Source organism: Salarias fasciatus, chromosome 14 (genome assembly GCF_902148845.1).
Source record: "Salarias fasciatus chromosome 14, fSalaFa1.1, whole genome shotgun sequence".
Taxonomy (NCBI): domain Eukaryota; kingdom Metazoa; phylum Chordata; class Actinopteri; order Blenniiformes; family Blenniidae; genus Salarias; species Salarias fasciatus.
This window is the reverse complement of record NC_043758.1, coordinates 39,108,917-39,129,059: the sequence shown is the minus strand read 5'-3', so window position 1 is coordinate 39,129,059 and position 20,143 is coordinate 39,108,917. Positions and strand designations below refer to the sequence as shown.

At 50.8% G+C, this 20,143-nt stretch overlaps 1 protein-coding gene across 1 annotated transcript; it reads right to left on the bottom strand.

Annotated features, from left to right (window-relative positions):
• Positions 1 to 9,203: 9,203 nt before the first annotated feature.
• On the bottom strand, positions 9,204 to 11,830 carry LOC115400610 (dehydrogenase/reductase SDR family member 13-like). The gene is made up of 5 exons (XM_030108606.1): positions 11,651 to 11,830; positions 10,903 to 11,021; positions 10,620 to 10,743; positions 10,035 to 10,361; positions 9,204 to 9,806 (listed from the first exon to the last, which is right to left on the bottom strand). The coding sequence occupies exons 1-5, from the start codon at positions 11,775 to 11,777 to the stop codon at positions 9,547 to 9,549; spliced, it is 957 nt and encodes a 318-aa protein (XP_029964466.1). The 5' UTR covers positions 11,778 to 11,830; the 3' UTR covers positions 9,204 to 9,546.
• Between the last annotated feature and the right edge of the window lie 8,313 nt (positions 11,831 to 20,143).

The window sequence follows — 20,143 nt, the reverse complement described above, 5'->3', positions numbered from 1 at the left end:
CCACAGAGTTTCATAGGTAAGGCCCCTGGTGCGAACGGACAATAGGACGACGGTGCCATATATCAACCGTCACGGGGGTCTGCGCTCCCGGGCCCGGCAGTTACACATGCTGGCACGCAGACTGATCCTGTGGAGCAGCGGGCACCTCCGGTCTCTGAGAGCCACCCATGTCCCGAGGGCTCTGAACCGGGGGGCGGACCTGTTGTCCAGGGGCACGCCTATTATATCCCAACAGATGGATCAGACAACAGCGTGACTTCAATGAATGAGGCTTTATTCTCGCATACATTTCCCATAATTCCAGGGCGCGAACAGCACCTACAAATACCTGACGCGTGCTGACGTCACCACCATGTGACCAACACCACATTTACCCCCCCCCTGAAAAAAACACAACAAACAACCGCGTTCAAGCATAACATAAAGTAAGTATTACATAACCTCCCTAGGTAAACTGGGTGGACTACCAGTTCACCTCCATAGCCCTGTGGATTATTCTGCCACATCACAGGCTATGTACCTAAACTCCGACTCAAAAATCCGTGACGTAGTCCCTGAGGAATGCAGGCCTCTGACGGGCCCTAACCGGACGAGCTTCGGGCTGCGCTGACTCAGATCGCCCAGCCAATTCTCCGGGTTGCCCTGCCGGAGTCTCCACCTGTACCGGAGTCTCCATCGGCTCATGAAGTGGGTCCCAAACCCCATCTGTCGTGACAAGATCTGAGGGAGTCAGGTGATCAGTCAGTGACGGTGGCGCCACCCGTCGGAGACGACTGGCATGCCAGCGCGAACCATCTGCCAGGCGGAAAGTGGCTGGTCCCAGCTGTGCTGCGACCTGCAGTGGCGTGGACCAGAAAGAGAGCAGCTTGTGGGAGCGAGTGGGTCGCCGGACTCGAACCCAGTCCGACACGGCCAGCGCTGGATGCCTAGCCCGATGCTCCTTGTCAAACCGCTGTTTCATGCGCCGTTGCTGCTCTGCCACTCTGCCCCTGGTGGAAGTCGTCACTGCCGGGACGTTGCTAACAGGCCGACGCAAGCGATCCAGAGGAAGCTGCAGCTCACGCCCCAGCATCAGGAGCGCCGGTGAACTGCCAGTCGTGGAGTGTGGTGTTGCTCTGTAATGCAGTAGCGTGCTCTGCAGAGAGTCTGAATATGGGAGGCCGTCCGCCATGTGCGCCCTGAGCCCATTCTTAAGGGTTTGATTGAACCTCTCCACGCCGCCATTGGCCTGTGGGTGGTACAAGGCAGTCCTGATGTGCTTAATCCCCCTCCCCTCCATGAAAGCCGCGAAATCAGTCGAGATGAACTGGGGCCCGTTATCCGTGGTGATGGCGTCAAGGACGCCCCAGCAGGTGAACAGGGAGGAGAGGAAACCGATGACTACCGTAGTGGTAACAGATCCAGCAGGCAGCACTTCTGGCCATTTGGAGTGGAGATCATAGGCCACCAGCAGGAAACGCTGATGATGCAGGGTGCCGTGGAGTTCGCCACAGATGTCTACCTGAATGTGGGTCCACGGTGTCTGAGGCCACGGCACAGGCTGCAGAGGTGGGGAGGGAGGTGAGCCGGTTTTACCGCTGGTGAGGCAGGCTGCACAGTCCCGGACTAGGTCCTCAATGTCTCTGTCGATGCCTGGCCACCAGACTAACCCCCTGCATCTCTGTTTCACTCTGACAATGCCCAGATGGCCGTCGTGGACCATAGTCAGAACACGTTCTCTCAGGGCCCTTGGGATCACAGTGCACAACCCCCTAGCCACGCAGACATCATTCCAACAGGAGAGGTCGTTCCGGACTCGGTGGAAGGGTGCCAGGTCCTCCGAGACCCTGGCAGGCCAGCCGCTACGAATATAAGTGCACAGCTGTTGAAGCACGGGGTCCTGTGCGGAGGCTGTCTGCAGATCTGAGAGAGAAACGGCTGCCTGAAGGGGCGTGTGCAGCATGAGGATCAGTTCTGGTTCTGCGGCGTCCTGGGTGGTGTCAGGAGCGGAGGTGGGTGTGGCTCTAGAGAGGAGATCTGCCACCACATTTTCTCTGCCCGGCGTAAACTGCATGGAGAAATTATACGCCTGCAGCCTCTCAGACCAGCGATAAAGGCGCAGCGGTTTGTGACCTGATCCAGTGGTGGCCAGGAAAGCTGTGAGAGCCTGGTGGTCGGTCCGCAGCGTAAAATGCCTGCCATAGAGGTACATGTGCCACCGCTCACATGCCCAGACACAGGCCAGCGCCTCCCTTTCCCCCACAGAATACTTCTGCTCAGTGGGAGTGAGTGTCCGTGAGGTGAACGCCACCGGGCGTTCCACCCCTTGGTGGCGCTGTGACAAAACCGCGCCGACCGCGGTGTTGGAGGCATCACAGGTGACAAACGTAGGACTCTCCAGGTCAAAGTGTGCGAGCACAGGCGGAGAAGTCAGTTGTGACTTGAGCCGTTGAACTGCTGTGGAGCATGCAGCAGACCAGGTCCAGGGGACGCCCTGCTTAAGGAGGGCGCGCAGTGGTCTCTGAGTAGAGGGGCAGGAAACGCAGGTAGTAGGCGGTCATCCCCAAGAATGAGGACAGCTGCGCAGGACAGGAGGGCTCGGGCAGGCGCAGGATGGCGTCCACATTAGAATGTAGTGGACTCAGACCCTCAGCAGTCAGGCGGAACCCCACAAACTCGATTGCAGCGGCTGCAAAGATGCACTTCTCCCCGTTGAGTGTGAGGCCGTGACCCACAAGTACGTCCAGGACCCTGGAGAGGCGGTCGTCATGTAGGGCGGGCGTTGCTCCGTGCACGACGATGTCGTCCAGGTAAACGACCACACCAGGGATGCCTGCAAAGATGGTGACCATGATCTTCTGGAAACAACTGGGAGCAGAACTGAGTCCAAAGGGCATGCGGGTGTAGCGGAAAACCCCCATGTGGGTCACAAACGCGGTGAGGTTGCGACTGTCCGGGTGTAGGGGAACCTGCAGGTAGCCCTGGCGAAGGTCCAGCTTAGAAAAAACTGTTGAGCCATGAAACTGTGCCGAAAGCTCCTCCACTGTCGGTAACGGGTATTTATCCGGGACCACAGCTTTGTTCACCTGCCTGAGATCAACGCAGGGGCGCAGACCACCCGTCTTCTTCTTAGCCACCACCAGGTTGGAGATCCAGGGCGATGCGTCGATCTGCTCGATGATGCCAGCATCCAGCAGTTTCTGCAGCTCGGCGGTGACGTCATCACGCAGGGTGAGGGGTAACCTGCGCAGAGGCTGGATGACGAGGCGCACTGTGGGGTCGATGAGCGGCTGGTGGTTGAAGGCGGTGAGGCAACCAAGCCCGATGAAAAGCAACGGCCAGCGCTGCTGCCATGGCATCGTTACAGTCAGGATGGTGGCACCCAGGTTGTCAGTGATGGAAAACCCCAGGGCACAGAAGAGATCAAACCCCAGGAGGTTGGCGCCGTGGCGGGACACCTGGAATGTGAAGGCTGGGAGGACTCTCGAACCATAGCTCAGTGAAAAGGTGGCGATGCCGATCATGTTGATTTTAGAATGACCGTACCCATACAGTTCATCTGCTCCTGCTTTAATGGTGTGTTTTGGAAAAAGCTGGCGAACTGTGGACTCACTGAGAAGGGACCTGGAGGCAGCTGTGTCCAGGAGCAGGGGCAAACACAGCCCATCCTGCTCCACTGTACACCAGGTGAAAGGCTTGGAGGCTGAGCCCACGGTGTGGATGGTGGTCGGGCTGGACGGGCGAGATGAGCGGCGCTGGGGTCTCGTAGCTGCGGGTACTGAGCGGCACACTTTGGCAAAGTGATTGGGTTTCCCACAGCGTTGACACCTCTGTCCTATAGCTGGGCAGACCGGTGCACGTGTGGGATGAGACGCTGAGCCGCAGTTCCCGCAGGATCGGCGCGCCGAGGGGTCCCGGTAACCCGCGACGTTAACCTCCAGCTCGTCGGGAGGGTAAGTGGGGTCGGGAAGCTGCGCCGCCGGGGTCACAGTCTGTGTGAGTGAAGCCGAGTGCGATGAAGTTGGATTCGCACACGTTAGCCGTGATGTTAACTGCGCCGCCGACTCCAGCTGAAACGCCATCTCCACTGCCTTGGACAAAGGCAGATCATCCGGTGCCATAAGCAGTTTCTCACGTAGCTTCGGTTCAGATGTATGCTCAGCCAGCTGATCACGAATGAACTCATCTTCCAGATGATCAAATTTACAGAGGCTCGCCAAACACCGGAGATCCGTGACATACTGGTGTACCGGCTCACCTGGTCTCTGTCTGCGCTGCCGAAAAGCGATCCTCCGAACGATCCTCCGGACGATCACGCTCTGTGGAGCCGCGAAATGTCCTGCCAGTAAAGCCACACAGTCCTTGTACTTCTTAGCCGGTCCAAGTGTGCGGAAGATGTGCTGTCCCTCGGTTCCCAGGCTATGAATTAGCAGCGCCTGTAGCCGCGCTTCGCTGGCGTCGGCTAGCCCGGCTGTGGCAATAAAAGTCTGAAAGGACTCGTACCATCGGGCCCAGGGGATCGGCGGCTCGCCTGGCAGAGCGAGAAACTGAGGGAGAGGTGTAAGTGGGAGCTCCATCCTCGTCGCCAATATTATATCCCAACAGATGGATCAGACAACGGCGTGACTTCAATGAATGAGGCTTTATTCTCGCATACATTTCCCATAATTCCAGGGCGCGAACAGCGCCTACAAATACCTGACGCGTGCTGACGTCACCACCATGTGACCAACACCACAACGCCGCTCTACGGGGAATGGATGTTACATCCAGCCACGGTGGATCAGGTGTGGGCCCGCTTTGGCAGAGCCGCTGTGGATCTGTTCGTGTCGAGAGAGAGCGTGCACTGTCCGCTGTTTTTCTCAATACGCGATCCAGGTGCGCCACTCGGCGTGGACGCGCTCGCGCACGTCTGGCCGTCGGCCCTCCTGTATGCCTTTCCCCCGTTGGCTTTGATTCCCCCGACTCTGGACCGAGGGAGCATCGCCACACGCTGGTTCTGATAGCTCCGCACTGGCCGGGCATGCCCTGGCTGGCGGAGATTTATCAGCTCCTGTCGGGGCAGCCGTGGCAGCCTCCCCTCTGCAGGGACATGCTGTCACAGGCAGGGGGAGCAGTATTTCACCCACACCGAGAGCGCCTGGCTCTTTGGGCCTGGCCTCTTAGCCTGCCATGCCAGACTGACCTCATGTGATACACAAAGAGAGAGTCTGGTACCGCGCCATTGGGGCTTCATTTCAAACAGGCTGACGAGAGGCGGGACTACTGAGCGGAGAGAACCAATCCAAGAAACGAGGCTGTGACGCAACGACAATGAGACGTACACAGCCAATGACGTATAGAATTACTAGACCGCTCACTGCTCGGCGGACAGCAGCGGCGCCATGGCAAATCGGCGCTGACTTCCGGTAGTGGCAAGAAGCTGTGGGGCGCTATGTAATCCAGTGTAAATACACTGACTTCAAGGCCTGCTTGTCATCAGTGATGGGACAATATGTGTTATGTTATGGCTTTGACTGTTAGCAGACAGTAAAATCTCTGTCCTCGGCACGCTGTCATGGCGATCATAGCGCTGTTTATCCCTCACAGACAAGAAAAAACAAAGCATGTTTGTAGATGACAGATACGGACTTTCGGTCTCAGTAACTCTTAAACAAAACGTCAGTAACATACAAAGGGCGCCTGCATCCCGTCGCTGTGAGGTGGACGACATGCTACAAGCTCATTTTTATTAAAAGTATGTGTCTATCAAGCATCAGAAATATTATTGATTTCTATAAGCAGCCGGTCCTGCTGTGGGGTTAAGGGACCGTCTACAATTTACAAGACGCTGCAACAGTGAAGACAAACACCAAAAAAAAAAACAAAAAAAAAAAACTAACAAAAAAACGTAATACCACCACTGGGATTCTCTGCAGTGTCACCATAATCACCACAACCTTCATTTGTCTCCTATCAGATTTATTGGATATGGCGTTTGTCTTCACTGCTGCAGCGTCTTGTAAGTTGTAGACGGTCCCTTAACTGCTGATTGAAATCAATAATGTTTCTGCCAAAACAGAAACAATACCAAATAAGAAAGTTAATGTTTTAAACAATTTTTCTCCAATTCAAATGATTCAGTTGGACTTTCACAGCTGCTCAGACCCACAGACCTTGGAATGGTTGCTTTTTTCCTCCCACAAAAATGGCGATAAAAAGTTTCTGGAGGAGCAATTCTTGCAGTCAGAACATGCACAGTATTTATGTAATATATTTATGTAATAATGCTTTAATGCTCAATAAAGAACTGAACTGAATACCTTAACATACACAGAGGTTTTTCAGAGTAAAATGTAAGAAATAAAATAGTGTAATAAAAATGAAGTCAATTTAAGCAGTGGGGGTCCATTGAATACAACGGACACTCATTTCTAGAATAATTACAACAGATTGAGTGAAACAGCCAAAGGAAGACAAGGAATGGAAAAAAAGGAAAGCATGAAACACAGTAATTGCAATAAAAATTAAAGTTTATTCACAGTAAATGAAAAAATGCACACAATGACATATTAATTGCACATTCCGTAGTCGCAGGATACACTTGTCTTTGTGACTTCTGTTTCAGAGGAGATAAATAAATAAAAAAAAACTCCTGGGTCTCCTGGCTTGGTGTTCACAATGTATTTCAAGCATTGTGACTTGATTCCAACACAGAAGTTTACTGTACCTTGGTAAATCACGAAACACAAAGTCACATACCGTGCTGGCGTCCCACTGACCCGGAAGTCAGCTGCGATTTGTCGTCACTCAGGGGGCAGTGAGCGGCTAGTAATTCTATACGTCATTGTACACAGCGCTCCGTTGTAGTAGTTTTGTAGTCCAAAACATGGGATCATGGCGTGGAGTTTTACGTCCGTTTTACCCTCAAATTCCACCGGACGCTTACGGCCCGAACGCACTGGACGCGGAAGCGATCGCCTCCCATGTTAACCTATCTGACTGGCCGCACAAAACGCGCAGGAGGGAGACGTTCGCTGCTCCGCTACGCTTCCGCGTCCAGTGCGTTCCCGGCGTTAAGCGCAGCGTCACGCCGGCGTCTTGTTCCTGAAGTCAGTGCACACCGGGAGCGCAGCGCCGCGCCGTTTAGAAGCGGCGACCTGAAGCGAATCACCAGCGCCGTGGCGCGCGCCTCCGTTCTGGTGATCTGTCGTAACACCGGCGCTTCTGGGACGCAAGCGCGGCGTTTTGGCGTCCGGTGGAATTTGGGGTTAAAGAAAAGCCTTCAGAGCAGATTCCTGCTGTGGTTTCAGCGCCAAATTCAGTTCGTTCAAAACTTCAGAGCCGTAGTAAAGCTTTGCTGTGTTGCGGCCGCCACCATGATTGTTTTGGGGGGGGGGGGGGGGGTAATACTATGACGCATCGCTAACTCCCGCCTCTCGTGGGCTGTGATTCAGATTCAATTGGCGCGGTACCAGACTGTTTCTCCGTGTATCCCTGAGCATGGAGAGACAGTCTGGAGGGCCAGGCTGCTGGCCTCTGAGTGGTGTAATTTAAATACTGCTGGACTCCCTCAGAACGTGATTAACACTATTCAGCGCGCTAGAGCAGCCTCCACTAGGTCTCTTTATGACTGTAAGTGGAGGGTGTTTGAGGAGTGGTGTCAGGGAAAAGGACACATCTCCTTTCAGTGCACTGTTGGTGTTATTTTGTCATTCTTACAGGACTTGATTGACAAACATAAAGCCTTCTCCACAATAAAGGTGTATCTGGCTGCGATTGCCTCGTGCTTGTGGGGTTTGGTGGAAAAACGGCCAGCCAACATCCTTTGGTCTGTCGTTTCATGAAAGGGGCACACAGGCTGCTTCCTGTTTTCAGGCTGCTGGCGCCCCCATGGGACCTGGCGGTGGTTTTACATGGCCTCTCCTGAGCTCCATTTGAACCACTGGAGGAGGTTAGCTTGAAGCATCTGAAGACAGCGCTGCTTTTAGCTTTAGCCTCTGCCAAGCGTGTTAGTGACATTCATGCACTCTCAGTGCACTCCTCGTGCACTCAGTTTGCCCCTGGGAATACCAGGGTGTCACTGAAGCCCTTTCCTAAGAGCTGGTGGTTGATCGAGATGAGCATGTCTGTCAATATGGGAGTTTCCATATCCCATAGTGAGACATCGAAAGGAATGCTATGAATGAGAACTTTAGGTTACTTAACGTAACCCCGGTTCTTAGAGTGGCATGAGTGAGATGTCTCACCAGAAGCCCTTCTTGCTGGGCGAAGTAGAAGAAGGAAAAAGCACCTCTTCGGTGCTTATTTTGAGTGACACTGCGTGGATGATGCAGGCTACTTAAAGGGTAGGTGGCTCCACCCTCAGTGGGCGTCGCGATCACCAGCCAATCAGGATTGGCGTAATGAGATAAATGCTTCTGAGGCATACGCTGGGGGCGTATCCCATAGTGAGACATCTCACTCATGCTTACTCTGAGAACCGGGGTCACGTTAAGTAACCTAAAGTTTTTCCTTTCCAGAGTCGCTTTATGCCTGCTCATGTGGATCTGTTGGGTTTTCTCTGTAAAAGCAGCCAAGAAATGACTATGCTGTATGTGGCGCTATATAAATAAAGCTGAATTGAATTGAATTGAGTTTCTGAAGAACCAGACTCAGAGGAGGAGACTTTCTGTTTCTACATTTCTGTTTAGAGGTATGGGGATAGAAATAAAGATGAGAGAACGGTGGCAGAGAGGAAGAAAACAGGTGAAGAAACAACTCCAAATGCAGACAACTGACTGAAGACGAGACGGAGGCGGGAGGCTCAGCAGCAACCCCTTCTCCCTCCAAACTAAAGCCACTCTTCTACAACAACACAGAGAACCAGAAAACAAGCTCACGTAGCCACCACACACCAGAAACAAGAAAACTTGATCTGTGGAGAACTGTAAACGTCATGTCTGTCAGTTGAATCTTGGCAGGTTCTGACACACGGCAGCGAATCTGACAACCGGTTTCTCTTCTGTTACAGCAGAGTAAATCACGGTTCAGGTGTGGTGCAGTCAGGCTCCGTTTCAGCTGATTCATGACACTCCCTGACATCTTGACTGTTCAAACTTGAGGATTTCTGGAATTAAAGGGACAAATACACTTTGATACATTACCTGGCTGGCCATGTGTGAAGGTGTGGGATAGCGGTACGTCAGTCACAAAGTTGTATCTTGACCATTTAAAAGTACATATCAAATGCAGGATGGAAAATGTTAAATTCAAGTCAGTTTTATTTCAGTAGTTCCAAATACAAGACAGTAATTTGTTGACCCGTTTACAAAGAAAAACCAGCAATTTCATGAGAGCAAACGTTGCTGACTGTGGAGTGATGTTGAGTGAACAGTGCAGTAGAAAGACTCATTCTGGCAGACTGGTCCTTCTCATCAAACGGGCTCTTTTGTTGGCCGGATAAAGGGATTAGGTGTGGCGGTTGAGTTATTAACGTGACTTGATTTACAACTTTATGAGCTGCCAGCTAATATGAGACCTCAAACACTATCAGTCCAGAGGACTGCTGGGTAGGAGACGCTTCAGTCCCAATTGGGCCTGGTCACCTCAGGCCAGGCCGGTCAGCTTCTCGCTGAGTTCCCACAGCCTCTTGGCAGCAACGTCATCCTTTGCTTTGGGGTAGACATCTCTCACGGTGCAGTTGGAGAAGTAACGGCCGCTGAGGTGTTCGATTCCCTGCTGGAGTGCGCAGTGCAGCGTGGTCTGGCTTCCCTGGACGGGGTTCTTGAAGAAGAAGGCCATCAGAGGAGTGATGGTCAGCTGCATCAGAGAGTTGGTGTTCCTCGCAAGCTCAGTTTTGATAGCTCCTGGAAAAGGAAGAGAGAAAGTGCATCTTGGTTGAAGAACCACTTTGGAGACAATTAGAGCAGATTCAAGAGTAAAAAAAATAGCAGTGTGACCTGAAGCTTCTCACACTCTCAATCCCAGTTTGTGAAGTAGATAAAGTCAGTTTTACAGTAACTTGTGTCATGGATATGTAAAGGAAATTCACATGGTCTGTTCTGCGTTGTGTGTCTGCAGCTGGCAGGACTCACCTGGATGGAGGGAGTAGCAGGTGACCGGGGTTCCCTGCAGCTTCTTGGCCAGCTCATGAGTGAAGAGCACATTGCACAGCTTGCTGTCACAGTAGTACTGAAAGACCTCTTTGAATGAAGTCCCCAGCCCCAGGGCATTGTGGGTAGTGAGACAGTCAAAATCAATGTTTCCAAAGTTATGTCCCAGGGACGACACGTTGACGATCCTGCTGGGCCTGCACTGTTTGAGCCGGTCCAGCAGCAGGTGGGTGAGCAGGAAGTGGCCGATGTGGTTGACACCGAACATCAGCCCCAGTCCGTCCGACGTGCGACCCTGCATGTAAACACCTGTGAGGAAAGATGAAGACACAAACTGTTTATGTTCAGCAGGAATCAGTCGGCGATCTTTCAGCAGACTAAAGAGTGTGAATATGCAGACAAGCAGCGCTCATATAGAAACATCTGACATGCAGCAGTCCCTCTGTCCTCTAGACTACATGCAGACAGAAGGTGTGGGTTACATCGTGCCAGCAGCTGCATGGTAACAAACTTCTGCCCACAGGAAGAGAGATGGAGGGACAGGTGTGTGACGGACCGAGCTCTGACCTGCGTTGTTGATGAGGATGTCCAGTCTGGATTCATTTTTCAGGAATGTTTCAGCAAAGCTGCGGACAGACTTCAGACTCCCCAGGTTCAGCTGCATGAACACCACCTGGCTGCTTCCGGTCGCCTTTCACAAAACACACAGACAACAAGATCCGTCCACGGCTCTTTCCACCAAATCACCACAACATCTGGTCCCACAGCTGGCGGTCACTGACTACCTGATACTGGATCTACGCCTCAACATCTTGGCAACGAATCAAGATCAGATTAAACTTTCACCCACCTTCTTGACTTCCTCCAGAGCCGACAGTCCTCTCTGCTCATTGCGACATGCGAGAATCACCCTGGCTCCTCTTTTGGCCAGATCTATGGCTGTGGTTTTACCGATGCCGGTATTACTGCCTAGAGGCAGAAAGCAGAAGATTCCATGGATTTCCGTGTGTGGGAAAATAATCTGGCATCAAAGCAGTGTGATGGAAATTTTTGTGTATTTAATACATGTAGTGGTTATTAGCTATGAGTGGGCTCCTTAGCAGACGGCCCCCCTGGACTCCTGACACCAAGCCAATCCACAGGGGGGGGTTTCTTTTCTGTTTGTCCTGTTATATGCTAAACAGATGTGTCTCCCTCTGACCGGGCGTAATCTCCAAAAGGTATCGATGGTCTGTGTGCTATTCCTCTAAGACGCATCGGCAGCCACAGGGTTTGAAGTGGGTTGGGCTGTTGGAGTTGCTGTTTCCTTTGTCACTTCATATGTTAAATTATGTGTCCATTCCTGACTGAAGGCAGCCTCTAAGGCATGATAATGACATTATCATGTCTGCCCCTGGCCACAGGGGTTCAGGGCGGCAGGGGTTCATATCGGTCTGTGTCTCAGAATTTTCAGAACTCACACTGACTGAGCAGTCGTGACTTCTCTGCTGTTGCAACTGGAATTAAAGGAATCATTAAGTAACTCATCGTTGGTGCATTTATTAATAGAATTTCCACAACAGCAGCCAGAGTGAGAGGAGGTACGAGTCTTCTCTTACCTGTCACGATCACTGTTTTCCCAGTGAGGTTTAGTTGGCTTTCGCATCGTTTTCCCTTCACAAAAATCTGGCGGAAGATGTAGGCAGCTCCAGCAAAGACTACCGCAAAAAGGAGAAGGGTGCACATTGTTGTTGCCTCACAGCTGATCGGCCTATTCTGCAGCAGTCTGAGGAATCTGTGCCCGGACACGTTTAAAAAGCACACCCACTTCCTGGCTGGGCGGGGCCACGATCAGGCCAAGCCTCAGCAGGAGAGCCACAGACCCTGAGGAACAGAGGCTGGGTTCAGGCCCTGCCTGTGGCTGGATCTAAATGGATAACATCACTGTTACCTCTTTTACACCAAACTGGTTCCCGGGCCGAACCGGGGCCTGGTTCCAACCTGGTTCAAATCCAGGGCCTGAAAAACCCCGCTTTGGTTTTCCACTGCGGCCATGGGGGGGTGGAGGCGGAGGCGGAGGTGGAGCGACATCATCGCGTCATTGCAGAACAGGTTTCCGCCAGACCGTTTCAGTCCGGGCGCCCCGCCCCGCACTAAATTGTGCAGCGCCCGGACAACAGACAGGAGAAGAAAAAAAAATAATAATAATGGCGTCGCGCTGATTAGCAGCTGCGCTCAATTTATTGAGCTGGACACTCCGACGCTACGAGTGTGCACCCCCCCCACCCCCACCGCGGTCCGCTGCGAGCCCCGCTGCTCCACAATCCCCCCCCCCAGCTGTCGCCGTAACTCCGCCCCCAGGGCCGGACTTAGTCGGTGAGTGGCAGGGGCCTGGTCGGGGCCTGATCTGGACCAGGAAGAAACTGGTTCCTGAAAATCCCTGACTTTTGGGAGCCGGGGCCGGGGCCGCGGTTGGTGCGAACAGAGGAACCGGTTCAATTTTGGGTGCCGGCCCCGATTTGGCCCAGGAACCAGTTTGCTGGAAGGCCTGTGAAGTGTTCTCTGGTTTGGATCTCCTAAAAGGTTCACAGTTAAACTGAGCTTCAACAAAGTGAACAAAGAAAAGAAAAAATACTTGTGGGATTTCTGGAATTAAAGGGACAAATACACTTTATGTTCAAATGTTTTTATTGATCTTTTGTCACTGAAAAAAAAACACATATCAACACAATGACAGAACTCAAAATCAGAAGGAAGAAAAAAAAAAAGATAAATATTTGCATACATACACATATTCAATAATTAAAGTAGGTTAAAAAAAGGAAGGAAAAAATAGAGGACAGGGTTACGCAGTAACCTTCAATAGTTTCACAAATAATGTACTCATGTAAAAAAAAAAACATATGTGTGTCAGCCCTTCCCAACCCTCCCACACTCAACGGTATAGAAAAAGCTAACAACAGTTAGATAAGGCATGTTACCTACAACTGTATATTACGGAGCACCATACAGAGTCAAACCGCACTTTGGCCCCGTCCACACGAAGCCAAAACGCTCATAGTTCCAAAAACATTTGACCGTAAAGACGGAGTTGATTCAATATTTATGACCGTCCACATGACTGTTTTCAAAACGGCTGAAGCGTTGCAATAACACGCCAGGCCGCTAGGTGGCACTTCATTTTTATCACATCAATATCATAGCTCCTCAGCCTAGCAGCCCTTTGTGATCTTTTTGGTGGTTGATCCAACATTACATGAAGCATCCTGCTCTCCACTTCATGACAAAATATAAAAGGGACGTTGGTGTTTCTGTTCTTTCTGCGGAAATCAGCCTGAAACAACTCAACACCCCTTTTGGACGTGATGACTCCAAGATCTGGAAGGATTTCTGTCGCTTTGTAATTATACAAGGACTTTACTTTGAGGTGGGAAATGTGTTTTTTTGTTTCTTCAGAAAACAGGAAAAGAAGGACAGACTTTATTATCATCAATTTACTAATCCTAAAATCAAAATTCTTTATTCATAAATGAAAATACAGCAGGCAGAAGCCGTCATTTACCCACTTCAAAAATGTTGTACTTTCTTATATAAAAATGTTAAGACTCTGAAAACAAAAAGTCTGTAAAAACTAAAAAAATAAAACTAAAAAAAAATAAATAAATTACATGAAGCATGGCGTTGTCCATGTTGACTTGTTGTATCCGGTGGTGCTGAAGCAGTGCAATATTTTGCTGTAAAAGATGCAAAAGGCTCGCAGTCTTCAGCAGGATGTCTGCTACACTGCACAGCGCCATTGTTGTTGCTGTTTACAGCGTTCTGCGCATTTGTTACGACACAGCGCGACGACGCAGCGTATCAGGAAACGCTCCGAAATAGGATTAAATACGGAGCCATGGATTCAACAGTTTTCGGATCTGTTCACCCTGGGACCTGGTTTCAAAAATGTTCGATTTCAGATCCACGGAATGCTGAATTCGTGTGGACTACAGTTTGAATGGATCAAATATTTTTGCGTTTTGGCCTGGATTCGTCTTTGTGTGGATGGGGCCTTTATGTCAAGGGTTAATCAATCATGAATTAGTTTGTATATTATGAAAGTAGGTTAGAAAAGGTTCCCATGTCTCATAAAACCCCTTCCTCACAGATGAATGCAGCATCTCAAGTGTGAGACAGGACATTACATTCTGACGCCACTGGTTAAGCGTGGGCAGGGCAGCACGTTTCCACCTCAGTAGAATCGCACGTCTGGCCAAGAGCAAGGCAAAAGCGACCATACGAGGGTGGACCCAAAAGTTCCCGGACTGTAGTTATAACTTTTTATTTTTTAATCTTCGCAATTATTTGAAACTGTCACCTCCAAAATACTCTCCTTTGGCTTGAATACAACGCTGCACCGGAGATTTTCACTGTTCAGAAGAGTCGCCATGACCGTGCGTAACTGCGCCGATAAGATAGAACTTCGATTTTCCCTCCCCCGCCTGTATGCCTGTCTTACCTTTCTGCTGCCGCTCCAGTTTCATCTTTGACAACAAAAAGCCGTCGCCTGGGGCCACATCAGGGGAATATGGCGGTGGGGAGGCTGGCTGGTCACGGTTTTAGTCCAAAAATATGCTTTACGCACAACATTTCGTGCTATTTCTGTGCGTAACGGGGCGTCCTGTGGTCTGCTGGCTGCTATGATGCGGCCATTTCCGGGAGCCTTCGTCTCACTGCTTCTAATAACCGGCTGAGGATCATCTGTCTGGATCTCTACAATACTCCCATCAGATCTGCAATGCCATCAAAAGTCCTGCGTGGATCTACCAGGACGTCTTCTTCAGTTTTTGTGACGTTTTCCTCTGTTCTGGAAGTGGATTGTTGTCCTCTGCGTGCCTGGTCTTCGTGATGTAATCTGATCACTCTTAAAGGGCCCAAACCACTCAGAAACCCTAAGAATCCTTCTTAAAGAATGTCTGCAACGTGGTGAGTGTTTCTGCCGCTGGTTTTCCCAATAAAAAACAAAATGTTTTGACAGAGCGCATATCAGTGGGTATCCGCCATCTTGAAAAATCGAAGAGCGGGGTGTCACTCTGTCAACATAAACAGTGACTGTCAGCTGACCGCATCACGGGGGAAAACCAAACCTGGCACAGTTATGCATGAGGCTATCCTGTAGCGACATCTAGCGGCCAAAGTCGGAAATTCATTGTATTTTTTTATTAATAGAATCAGTCCGGAAACTTTTGGGTCCCCCCTCGTACAGAGTTCTGATGGGGTCAGATGAGGGTTATCTCCCAGTTATCTCGCAACGACACACACACACACACACACACACACACACACACACACACACACACACACCCACGGGCTGGGGCAAAGCCACAGCGGCAGGCGAAGAAAAGCCCTGGTCCGCGACCCCACACGGGACGCGGCAGCCAGGCCATAAGGACCAACACGGTCAAGCGACAGAACTCATGTTCTCGCTGAGAACCGACATGGCCACAGTGTCTGTGCACATATCCATCAGATATGAACGCACAAAGGTGGATGCGGAAGCCCAGGAAGCAGCCTTGCAGATGTCACCCAGCATGACCCCGAGCACGAATCACCGCTGGCGGCAGAAGATTCTGCGCCTCATATGCAGCTGCAATAGCGCTCCCAAACCAGTGGGCGAGACGCTGGGAGGACAGCGGGGCTCCACGCCCCCTGGTCCAAAACCTCACAAACAGCTGGTCCGTAGTGCGAAAGCCAGCTGTGCGCTCAACGTAGTGACGCAGAGCCCTGACCGTGCAAAGCAACCGCAGCCGCGGGTCATCCCCAGACGAACCAGGCAGGGAGCCAAGCGTCCTGATCCGGATCACTGGCGACCGGAAGTCTGACGTGATCACCTTGGGATGAAAGGCCGGGTTAGGCCAGAGATGCACGAGTCCCCCATCCTGACTGAACACCATGCAGGACGGATGAACCAACAAGGTGCAGAGATCCCCAACTCTCTTGGCGGACGCCAGTGCCAACAAAAGGGCAGCCTTAAAGCAGAAAAAGCAATCCTCCGCCTGCTCCAAAAGCTCAAAGGGGGGTCCCATCAGACCCTCAAACACCGTGTGGAGGTCCCTTGGGGAAAGCACATGCCTGATGGGCGGCCGTAGCCGACACGCAACGCGCAGAAACCGCTTCACCAGCGGGTGACTGCGTGCAGAGAAGCGGCCGAAGCCGCCATGACCCGCTGTAATGGCCAATGCAAACACCGCGAGAGTGGATGCAGCGCAACCGCTGTCCAGCAGTGCCTGGAGAAACTCCAATACTCCACCAATAGTGCAGGAGACTGGGTCCAAATCCCTCTCCGAGCACCACGTCGTGAAGAGCTGCCACCGTGACCTGTAGGCCTTGACAGTGGAGGGGGCCCTGGCACTCTGGATGGTAGAAACCACAGCTGGAGGGAGATCTAGTCCCACTAGTCCCACCCTTTCAGCCTCCAAGCCAGGAGCCTCCCGCCCAGGAGAGGGTGGGATCGGAGGGCGCCCCCTGCCTGCAGCAACGCGTCGGGCCGTCGGGGATTGGCCATGGGTCTCCAACCGCCAACTAGACCGGGTCCGGGAACCACGAGGCGAAGTCCGGAGCAACCACTATTATGTGGAGGTTCTGGGTCCTCACCCTGCGCAGCAACGGGGCTAAGAGGTGGGCCGGAGGGAACGCATACAGGAGGCCCGGAGGCCAGCTCCTGTGTGTGAAGGCGTCTACCCCTAAAGGGGGTGCGTCTGACGACCTGAGCGAGAACCAGAGTGGGCACTGTGCGTTCTCTGCACTGGCGAAAAGGTCTGCCACCGGGTGGCCGAACCTGAACCAGAGTCGGGCTGCCACCCACGGGGCCAGGCCCCACTCATCGTGGAGCGGGCCTCCCCGGGACATTCTGTCCGCACCGATGTTGAGAACCCTGGGCACGTGCCACGCTCTGAGAGAGGCGAGGTGCCGGTCCGCCCACAGCAGGATCTCCGCCGCTTTGCGATGAAGGGGGGGAGACCGAGTACCCCCCTGCCTGTTCAGGTACGCGACCACCGTGGTGTTGTCCGATCTGATGGGCCCATGGCTGTCCTTCAGCCTGGCCTGGAAATGGAGCAGGACCCGCTGCACCACCGTCATTTCCAGCACATTGATTTGAATGGGGGTGGAATCCCAGGCACCGCCCACCGTGAGGTGGCCTAGGGTGCATCCCCATCTTGCGAGAGACGCATCCGTGAACACCTCGACGTGATGCGACACGCAGCCCAGGGGGACTCCCTGCATGAGGAGAGCAGGATCCATCCAGAAAAGGAGATCCTGGCATGCCTGGGGCGGAATCGAGACCTTTCTGTGTCCGTCCCGCTTCCCCATGCAGAGGAGGCGACTGAACCACCGTTGGAGCCTGCGCATGTGCAGAAGGCCCAGCCGTACCACAGGGTGGGTCGCGGCCATTCGACCCTGAACGGTTCTGATCAGACGGACCCTGACCAGGGGAGCCGCTATCACAGACCTCAGGGTCAACAGGAGGGAGGTCCGTCTTTCTGCGGAGAGGCGGGCCGTCATGGTAAGAGTCTCTAGCTCCAAACCCAGAAAAGCCGTCTGCTGAGCTGGGGTGAGCGCGCTCTTGTCCCAGTTCATCACGAAACCCAAGATCTCGACGTGGTGCAGGACCTGGGCCATATGCTCCACTGCCTCCTGATAAGAGGGCGCTAGTATTAGCCAGTCGTCGATGTAGGTGAGTGTAACCCCTGACTGACGTTAATAAGGTGAAAGTATATAGACCGGTTGCTAGGTTCGGCAGGAGTACAGGAACAACTAAAGTTTGAGTGAAACGAAATGGCTGGAGGCAAGAAATTAGCACGAACGAGTATAATATTTTCTTTTTCTTTTCTTTTTTTTCCACCTTGTCCTGTTCAGCAGCTGGGGCGCGCAATATTGTATGATTGTAGCCTTTTACTATCTGAACAGATTTTAATGTTAGCAGCAGGACGAGACTGAATCTCCTGCTGCTGCCTTTATTTAAAGCTGGCATCCGGCATGGCTGAGGACAGGACCGGGACGAGGATAATATTTTAGGAAGATAAGCAAATAAAACTATATACAATTAACAAAATTTACAATAAGCTGGTATCTCAAAAATAAAATAAAACCCCACAAGTCTTTACTGAGCTCAGTGTTTTGTTTCGTCCTTTTTAGTCGTGTAGTCGTGATTTCTCTCAGTTCAGTTCCTTTTCCTGTGTTGTGGTAGTCTGTGTTGTTACCACTTGGTTGGAACTTGTGAGAGAAGACTGATGTTCCTCGGTCAAAAGGTTGGTTCAGTTCGGGCTTGGCTCGCCATCTCTGTCCAGAGAAGAATCCAGGTATCCAGTGTTCCAACGTCCAGTCCGGAGTTTTCTTAATCAAGCTATAATACCTAGCCCGGGAGTCGCAACCTGTGGCTCCGGAGCCTCATGCGGCTCTTTAGTGCCCCCCAAGTGGCTCCCTGGAGCCTCTTCAAAAATGTATGAAAACGGAAAAATATGGGGGGATATATTTTTTGTTTTAATATGGTTTCTGTAGGAGGACAAACATGAAAAACATTCTTAGCGTTTCACAATGCTGTAAAGGCGTGCATACTAAATATTAAATTTCAACATTTCTGTCAACGAAGATTTACGTCACAGCCTGCGACGGCGCTGCAGCGCTATGGGTGGCCGTTTGTGCCATACATCGCCTGGTACAAAACGCCGTTAAGAACGGCGCTTTTGACACCGAACGCCGCCAGGCGCTTTTATTTTGAAACGCCTCCCGGCGTTTCAAACGCCGAGCGCCGCCAGGCGCTTTTGGACGCCTAGCGCTGCCACGCGCTCCATAACATGCTAATATTCTCCTCCCCTGAAGTTTCACCAGCCAGTAAAAGGTATCGGTCTTCTTTTTCCATATGTTTTATTGTCCACATGACGTTTGATATATTAAATGTATTAAAATATATTTTTTGCTTTCTAATCAATTTTTCAAAACTGAAATGTTCAAAAATAAATCTGAGATTATCTCTTTAGGGTCTATGTTTGTCTGTTACAATATTACATTCTCAGTACAATTCAGTTTTTTCAAATAATATCTGAATGCATGATTAGAAGAAGTATTTGAATATTCTTCTTTGGCAGTAAGTGTCAGGGATGCTGAACTACTTAAACACAAATCTTCACACTGGTTATGTGGCTCCTGCTTAATTTATTATGACATCATTTGTTTTATTTTGTTACTGCTTATATTTTTAATAATAAATCACACAACATAAAACAACAGTTTAACTGGTACAAAGGCACAGATAATTATTTCACTTATAAACATGTTATTTCTGGCTGCAGGGACATTTTATCTCAACGATGCAGTCATTGGACACCATGACATCTGGGGAGCCACCAAGCAGGTTGCTGTCAGAGAGGAACACTGCTTTTCCTGGATCGTCACATCATTTGGCTTCATGTATTCCTCTCAATTCCGAAGTCACAAGCCTGGGGTCAAAAAGATAATTTATTGCACAATGTGTTATTACAATCTGTTATTACAAAATAGAAGGAGAGAAGGAAAGAAATATAGGCTCAACTATTCAAGATTTCTTTGTTTACACAAGACTCCTTTGTGGGGGGTTTTTCTATCACAAGGCAGGATTTATTTATTGTATTTATGGGAGTTAAAACATTTTCGGTGAAGGAACTTGATTCTATATACATTTTGAAAATGTGATCTAACTTTTTCAAAGGTAAAAAATTCCCTGTGGGAACATTTACAATCCTTTTGTCCTGTTCTGACTATTCGCAAACTTTAGCTGCTCTGAAAACATGTCAGATAAGTAATTTTTTGAACATTTTCCACCCCGTAAGTCTCCTCATTAAGCTCACCCCTGATCAAAAGTATTTATTTTTTTGTTTTTAAACATTTAAACATTTCAGTTTTGAAAAATTGATTAGAAAGGAAAAAATATATTTTAATACATTTAATATATCAAACGTCATGTGGACAAGAAAACATATATGGAAAAAAGTTCCTCACTCAGTTTTCAAGCACCTGGTGGCGCTTTAAAAGCGCCTGGTGGCGCTTTAAAAGCGCCTGGCGGCGCTCGGCGTTTGAGGCGCCGGAAGGTGTTTCAA

Excerpts from the sequence above, each read along its gene's own strand:
- LOC115400610 (XM_030108606.1), bottom strand. The coding sequence starts at position 11,777 with ATGTGCACCCTTCTCCTTTTTGCGGTAGTCTTTGCTGGAGCTGCCTAC. Across the intron at positions 10,744-10,902 it reads CTCTGGAGGAAGTCAAGAAG|GCGACCGGAAGCAGCCAGGT; the intron begins GTGGGTGAAAGT and ends GTTTTGTGAAAG. Across the intron at positions 10,362-10,619 it reads CATCCTCATCAACAACGCAG|GTGTTTACATGCAGGGTCGC; the intron begins GTCAGAGCTCGG and ends CTTTCCTCACAG.